This window comes from Pinus tabuliformis, chromosome X (genome assembly GCF_031772625.1).
Source record: "Pinus tabuliformis cultivar Carrire ecotype Pingquan chromosome X, CPIR1, whole genome shotgun sequence".
Taxonomy (NCBI): domain Eukaryota; kingdom Viridiplantae; phylum Streptophyta; class Pinopsida; order Pinales; family Pinaceae; genus Pinus; species Pinus tabuliformis.
Genome location: NC_142308.1, coordinates 1325825501 through 1325834116, shown reverse-complemented (window position 1 = coordinate 1325834116; position 8616 = coordinate 1325825501). Strand labels below are relative to the sequence as shown.

The 8616-nt window shown below is 38.7% G+C and overlaps 1 protein-coding gene across 1 annotated transcript in view; it reads left to right on the top strand.

The window, feature by feature from the left end:
* Positions 1 to 2961: 2961 nt before the first annotated feature.
* LOC149144972 (Thioredoxin superfamily protein) overlaps positions 2962 to 8616 on the top strand; it is a 64301-nt gene continuing 58646 nt past the window's right edge. The window contains exons 1-2 of the mRNA XM_089447691.1: positions 2962 to 3177; positions 3378 to 3683. Of these exons, the coding sequence (XP_089303817.1) occupies positions 3430 to 3683 (254 nt within the window). The 5' untranslated portion in view covers positions 2962 to 3177; positions 3378 to 3429. The remainder of the gene's footprint in view (positions 3178 to 3377; positions 3684 to 8616) is intronic.

Below are 8616 nucleotides of genomic sequence, written 5' to 3'. Positions count from 1 at the left end.
AGGAGATCATCTATTATTGTGTTGGGAAACTTATCCTTGACATTGATTCTATTGAGAGCATGAAAACCACAAAACATGCATAGAGTTCCTTCTTTATTGAGTACCATGATAACAAGGGAGGAATAAGGATTTGTACGAGGGAAAGTGACACCCATAACTAACAGTTCTTCAACAATAGTTCCAATTTCATTTTTTTGAGCAAATGGGTGACGATAAGCGTAAACATTGTGGGGGGAGGTTACCAAGCCAGAGAGGAATAGAATGATCATGCACATCATGGAAGGGGGGGGGGGTGAGAGGCCTTTGAGAGTTTCATGACAAGACTAATTATAGATTAGAATGAATATGTTGGGAAGGGGTCTCACAAGCTTGATTGGCAATGATCTAGGCTATAATGTCATAATGTCCATTTTCAATGATTTTTTCCATGCAATGATAATTGATGATAACAGGAGAACAAATTGTGACTCCTTCTAAAGTGTAACAATACCATGCCCACTAGACATTCATGTATAAATCCTCAAAATCCATGGTGATGGGCCATATTGTGTGCAACCATTTAGTCTTCAAAATAATGCCAAAACCATCCATTTCAATGGAAACCATGTGGGATTTCAAAGATCAATGACTGATTTAAAGGTGCAATTTTCACAACGACCCTCACATTTCATGGACCTTCCATTTCCAATCATGATATGGAATTTGTTCACTACATGGATAGTAATGTGTCTACTGGGTGACCCGACAATGAATATAATTATGGGTGCTACTAATATCAATTAGGATAATGACTTTATGATGCTTGATGTGGCCAATTAATTTAATGGTTTGGGGAGTTGAAATACCCATCAAAGCATGTCGGGAGAATTAGCGTTCCACATTTGGTTGATTAGGGGGAGGAAGGTCCTTAATGGGTAGAGGCTAAGGGTTTGGAGTGAGGGAATCATCATCATCTTTTGACATGTCATTTGAAATGGCCATAATTTTTTTCTATTCCTTACATTTATAACTAGGAAAAAAAAGCATCACAATTGTAGCAAAAGCCTTTTAGTTAATGGTATGTCATCTCAACATAGGTTAATTTGTGGATCTTGAGAGCGGAAGAGGGATATGTGGATTGAGGACAAGGAGTAAAGGATGTTTTTTCTATTTAATCATTGACTACCTTTTGTGCTTCTCAAACTCATTTGAGTGGCTTCTAGCAAAATGGTAGGGTGAGCCATTAAACTTAGGCACAAGTGTCTTCTTTTAGATTGCTAATGGCCTGCTAGTGTTGGAATTTAGAAAGAGTAATATAATAGATCTATGCTATGCCTATGTATTGCAAATCTTGAATAACAGAGCAATTAGGGAATATACACCCATAAAATCAATAGTCAACTTAAATGGGGGGACAAAAAGTTTTTTGTTTTGTTTTTTGTTTTGTTTTTTTCCAAAGTAGGATAAAGCCTATAATACTTAGAATTATTGGCTCAATGTTTGTTAATACAATCCTATGACCTTGAAGTGTAGTCACATCATCACATGTAAACAAAATGTACCACTTGAAATAAACCATTGGCGGTTCGTAAGGGGGCAAATTTCCACTCTTCCTCCATGGTTTTAGGTCTTGACCTATCAATATGCTTCCCTAAGTCCAAGGAAGATGGATTCTTAGCTAATCATAAGTAGTTTTAGGCCATACTCAAGGATCAAAAGATGTTTTTAATGTAAAATTATATTTGCAAGAAAGACATCACCGTATAATGTCACTGTTAAACCTATAGCACTCAGGTCATATGCTTTAAAGTAACAATTAACCTTAATCCCATACATAAACCCATAACATAGAAGAAATTAAAATCATTATAAACCCTTTAACATTGACACATAGCTGAATGATTACTAAAACTACTATTCATGTTCCCATGTTGCTACCCATTGACTCAATTCTGCCTTCTAATACAAAAACTATTACTCATATTCCCATGTTGCTACTTATTGACTCAATTGTGTGTTCTTTACATAAAGCTTTTGATATACCATGAATGAATAATAGAATAATATTTTAATGTCCATGAATGAATAAATGAATAATATTTTAACGTCCATGAGAGTAAATGAAAACGAAAAAAATTTAAAGGGTGTGAATTGTGGGCTAGCAACACTCCCGTCTCAAAATGGAAACAAATTGAGAAAATCCAAAAACGCTTGATCATGAGCAAGTTCAAAATAAAAAGTTCAGTACCTTATGAGATAATGTTGAGTGAAACAGGAGCAACTCCCATTGAAGCAATTGCTATGGTGCGGCTCATAAGATATCTAAAAAGAATTGAGTAAATGAGAGTAAGTAGATGGCCTAATGTTATCTTCAATGAAGGCATGAGTGAAAGAAAGAAAACATGGATGAAACAAAACTACACATGGATGCAAAAATGGAATATCTACCTCAATCCATGTCCCACAAATAGCAAGGAGCTAAGGGATTTTGTTATGGAGAAGTTTCGTACAAAAGGTATGGGGAAAAGAGTTGGGTAGAAAGAAAAAATATTACACTGAGGAATTCAACCCTACATGTAATCTACAACAAAAAGAGTTCATTGAAGCTAGCATTTCGTGGAGGGCAAATGTTCTTATTGCTCAATTAAGGACCAACTCACATCAACTTCATTGTGAAAGAGGACGGTGGAAAAGGCCTAAAGAAGCTTGGGAAGAACGGATGTATACATTTTGCATGTTTGAGACTATGGAATCAGAAAAAATTATGAGAACATGATAATCAATTTGAATCGGGAAAAGATTAAATTACAAAAGACAAAAAAAAAAAAAACTAATGATCTAATAAACTATTTTTAATCTAGTAAAACTTAAAATATTATTTCATTTTATTTCCTTTTCATTTCCTTTCCCATATAAGAAACCCAATTCTAATTTAACGTCTTTTCATCTTAATCAGAGAAAAGCAACCACTTACACCGACCCGAATCGATTCTTCCTTTTTTCAATCAAACATCTCTGCGATCCCATACAAATAAGTTACCCCAATCACAAAACACGCAAACAATGCCATGCTCTGAAGAATATTTTAGCGAGAGCGCTACGGACTGTTATTACTATTCTTCAACAGATTCGCATTTGGGCAAGGCGACATTATTCTGCTCCTCAGTGTGGAGTACAGATTCCTGAGTGGCTTCTCAGGTTTGCTGTTCTTCTCACGCCAAATTCCTGCTACATGAGTATTTACTCCTCACTGGTTTCTTAAGTTTGCTGTTCGAACACAATCTGCCACACGAGTAATTGTGAATTGTGGGGTTTTTCGTTTTGCCGTCACACATGAAATCGTTTTAACTTTTTTCAATCGATAAGAATGGACTGACGGGTTAATTTATGGGGATCAGGTGAAAGATCAGGTGAAGGTGCAGGCTCAGGGACTGTGTTAGGAAGGAAGGAATGGGGGACTACCACTTTGTGTATAAGGATGTGGAGGGCACCAGCACACAGTGGGATGATATCCAGAGAAAGCTGGGCAATCTCCCGCCTAAGCCTGCCCCCTTTAAGCCTCCGGCTTGGACTCCAGATAGCAGCACCACCAACAGTCGCCCAGATAAGAGTAAAGAATGGATGGACACTAAGAACGAAGAAGAGTTAGAGGATTTGGAAGATGATCCAGATCTGGACGATGACCGTTTTCTTGCTGAATACAGGTACATGCAGTCACCCTTCACCCCCTCGGCAGGGAACGAATTGTAATGTGCTAGATGTACTATCTTAGTTCCTTTGATCTAATTTAATTGTTTGTCGTTGGACATTAAAATTAGAATCCAGAGATTTTGCAGCTAGACATATATATCGGCCCTTTACTCATACTCTGCAATACTGTTCTCTATCTTTCTAATATTCCCTGATGATGGTTTAAGGGTGAAGTGTTCACTTAAAACGCCTGCGTCAAAAACTTTTACGCAGTGATTTCAAAACTCATAAACAAAATTGTGTATCTCATGCGAAGTGTTCACTTAAAACGTCTGCGTCCAAAACTTATACGCAGTGATTTTAAAACACATAAATAAAATTATGTATCTCATGGCAGGGAAAAGGTAATGGAATGAGTGAACGGTGTAGGTAGGGATGGCTCTTGGTTGATAACGATAAAATGTCAAAGATAATAATAATAATGATTTATTCATAGATAATGATAAAGATGGATTAAGACTCCGATGCAAATGTGTTGGGATATATTGTTTTGGCATCATATAGATGTAATTATGCATCAGAAGCCGTTGAGGATTCCTGGAAGAGGCTGTCTGATTGTATGTATCTCTGAGAATTTGGAATTGTCCTCAATTATTTTTTGATTTATAATGTTCGTCGTTCTTCTGGTTTTCCCCTGCATTAAATGGTGTCGGAGCAGGTTCTGCTTTTGGTTGGAAGCAATAGAGAGAGCTTTGAATTCAAGTTTTATAGAGATTTCTTCTGAAAAACATCAAAGATGTTATAAAAAGACAAAAGATTCTACTCAAGCAGTCTATTTTTCTGTTTTGAATTAATGCTGCAGATGAAGCCCATCAAACTTGGCCAACCTATAATCCACGGATCTATGCCTGTCAGAGTTGTACTCAAACACGATGGCAATACTAAGACTGAAGCCCTCCATTGGATTTTACCTATAGAAAAGTTCTTGTTCCTTGTACGGGCAATTATGAGAGACTTTGGGTGCTTGATCCCCTTTGATATAGTGAGAGCCAATGTTGAAAACTATTTGTTGTTGTGTGGTAGGCCATGGGGTCCAACTCTGGTTGCATTCACACCTCTCACGAACCTGTTGCCTTGCCTGGAGGTGGGAACTTTGATAGGAAGTTGAAAAACCAGGGCTAAGTGGGCTACAAGGTCCAAAAGGGCTAGTTCGGTCAACTGAGTACCCCAATAATTATTGTAAATGCTTCATCTCGAGACTCACTTTATGCACGTGTACTGTAATCTGCATTAACATGTTGGTACAGATCAGTGTTCCATCATAAGGAAATGCTGTGTACTGAGACATTTGTTAAAATTTAAATACCAGGCCTGATTTAGTTTACCCAACAATTATTTATACCCAGAAAATTATTTTATTACACAAATAAAATTCTGAACTGCTGGAAATAAATACTCTGGTATTTCTTAACTTCACAAATAAAATGCAGCGGAAAAATCACAAGAGAATCGGCCACAAGAACAGTATAAATTTGACCCAAATTGCTTTTCTTTCACATATATTAAATCTGGAGAATATTGGGTTTTTGACCCACAAAAAATACTGAGAGAAATAACAGCTGAAGGGGAATTTGTAACATTATGCATACAATCATGATTCATTAATGATACAAGTTTACAACAAGAAGTTAACCATAAACACAAGAAATTAGCCATAAACTGCAGTTTTCTCATTAAGTCATCAAAATCAAAATGTATTACATAGGTATTGAGTCTTGAGGACTCCTGACTAGGAATGCCAATGGAAAATAACAAATACAAAACAAGGTAGACACTAGAACTCAAAACTGTAGAATAGGAAGGAAGAATCACATAGGCTGTTGGCTGTTGCCTATAGCTCAAAGTCATCAACATCAAAACCAACATTAGTACCACGAATGCTCTCTTTTGTATCCTCCTTCTCCCTATCCAATGTAGTCTCTGCATCTGCTGTCCAAACCCATGTCATCAAGAAACACATCGCACATCTTTGTCTTTCCCTTCAACCACTCCTCTTTCTGCTTGTAAATAAGACCAAGGTTGGTGTGCACATACACCATTGTCTCTGCCTTGGACTGCTCAAGCTTGCTCTTCTTCAAACTGTACAGATTCCCATATGTGCTCCAATTCCTCTCGCAACAAGAGGATGAAGTAACCTAAGAGAGGAGCATCATGGCTAACTGCTGTAGAGGAGGGCATGTTGCCCCATCAGTTGCTTGCAAATCGCTTAGTGTCAGTGGAAAACTTTGCAAAGGCATCCTCCACCTCATCAAGGGATGCTCTATCCTAAAATATCCGTCTCAATGCATCCTTCCTCCCTTGTGAAATCTCACCATCCATGTGAGGAGAGAATCTACGTGAAGGTCCTCCATTTAGTCATTCATGGCTGTAGTATTTTGGATTCAATGAGTGAGCCGAACAATGCAAAGGTGTGCAATTCTTGTCCCAACTCTTGACACGAATATCCTGTATGGTGGTGAAGAAGGCCTTCGTTGATGTCTCATATTCAGGGCACTCACTTTGAAAAATAATGGTCCTCACAAACTCAATCATGGAATCTAATCCCTCATAAACCTCTCCTAGGATGGGTTGGTTTGTATCCGCAAATTGCAACAAAGCAATGATGGGGTCTATTATCTGAATAGTAAGATCTACCCTCTCCAAAAAAGAGCAAAACTTTGAAATAACCACGGACCCAAGAGCAGTCTTGACCTCCCTCAACCTCTTTAGCATGATGAATGCAGAGGCAAATCGTGTATTTGCAATCTTCAACAATGATAGATGTGTGTACTCTTTGTAGATTGTGAGGGCATTGGTATGATTTTGTACAAAGTTGCGGATATGCCATGCATCCTCAATAAGAGTTCCAATCCAAGGTACATCAGAAGCAATAGATTTAAGTGCTAAATTCAAGGAATGGACAATGCAAGGTGTCCAAAATACTTGTGGATATTTAGCTTCCACAATCATGCCAACAACCTTGCAAACAAGTGCATTGTTTGTAATGATTTGCACACAAGAATCAACACCTACATCTTTGATAACTTTAATGAACATGTTGGACACCTAATCCTAAAGGGTTAGTGTGGAAGCTGAAAAGACTAAGCAGTCCAAGAGACCTTGGGATCTGAAACCCAAGAGTCACCTATTGTACTATAAATGTGTATCTTATGTTAATAAAAAATGCACTCATTGATTTATCTTTCATATATTTTGTGCTGTCCATGTGAGTTTAACATGGTATCAGAGCCACTTGTTTTTCTGTGGCCTGTTATGTGCATGTCAGTCCTGGCCCTCTGCCATATTCTTTTCCAGCGCTCCTAATATGCTGCCTCTGCCATATATAACGTCTCTGTCCTGCGTTTCTCTGCCTCTGCCTGGGATATGCTAGTAATTGAATATCGCTGCTCTGTCCTGCGCTGCTCTGGGCTTGACACTGACATCTCTGTCACTGTGTACGTTTTTGCTGGGAGGCTGTTGCTCATATTTCATTCTGGAATTAACGCTCTTGCTCAGATTTCAGTTTGGAATTTGTTTTCCAGCCACGCTCTTGCTCAGAATTCTGTCTAGAATTTAAATTCTTTGCCAATGCAGTCCGCGTTATTTATTTGTTAGGTTTCTTTATGTGAGGCAACATATTTCTTTGAAGACTAAACTCTGTTCTGCGCACAACTTCTTGAAAACCAAGCTTTGTTCTGGCAGTGAATAGCGCATTCTACGGATCGGTATTTGTTATGAAGCATTTCAAAACCACAGCGAAGGCTTGATAGATTCTGTATTGGGTGACAATGAATTTCTACAATTGGTTGGATTATTGTTCTAATTTGTGATCAAAGTATCACCGTCTTCGTCCCACATCGAAGCTTTGACACAGTGAAGTAATTATCCTGACTACGACTGTCTTCGTATTGGATTGGGTTTCCTGCAATCTTCCGGGCCGAATCCTTGACATCCGACTGAACAACACGACTATCATCGTTACGAAAAACGAGGAAGAGAGGATCTAAGAGTAAGATGCGACATTTTCTGTTTATAGAAATTTGGGGCCTCTTCTCGTCTATGTGAGTCAAGCCGCACTCTGCGAAATCATAGCTGTCCAGAGCTTTTATCACCAACTTCGCCGCATCAGGGACTCCACTAAACGCCACCGCCAATTCCTTTTGAAGGGTTTCAAACTCGTTAATGTTGTCGATTATGTAATTTTTGAGGCTATCACCGTCAGCTTTGATCTCAAGGCGGGCTTTGACAGATGAGAGAATTTTAGTAAATAAAGAACTGAGGACACTCGAACCGGCGACCTTTGATGTTTTCTCCCCTTCATTTTTGTCCAAGGTTCCGGGTTCTTCTCGTTTTTCCTCCTTTACCTTTAGGGTTTTGTACCTCGATTGCAGGTCTCTATGGAGGTTATGGTAATACTCCGTCAGGTTCTTCTGAAGATCGAGAGCTGTTTCACTGATGTTGTCTTTGTAGAGTTGTGACAGAGACTCGTCGAAGGATTTCATCCTCGATTGAATGCGTTGTAGAATATCGAACACGGGATTCAATACAAGAGTTACAGGAGTATATTTGTCTCAGGTGAAACAATGTGAACCGAGATCGATTAGCATCAGGGTTCGGATGAAGGAACCAATTACAGCAGGCGAGTAGGATTCTATAGCCTCGAGCAGGGAAATTCGCTCCAGATCAAGGTTGAAAACGGCGATTCGAGTGAAGAATTTCAAGAGGCGGGAGGGTTCAGTCTGTGGTGATTGCATGCGTGGATTATAAGAGCTTTAGGAGGCCTCAAGTCTGTTGCAAAGGTGAATGCTCTCACTGTTATTTCCAGATTTAACGTGTCATTGCCTTTTGTCGTTCTTCCAATAAAAAAATTCCATGCTATCTCGTGAGTACAAGGGAGAAGCAGCCCCT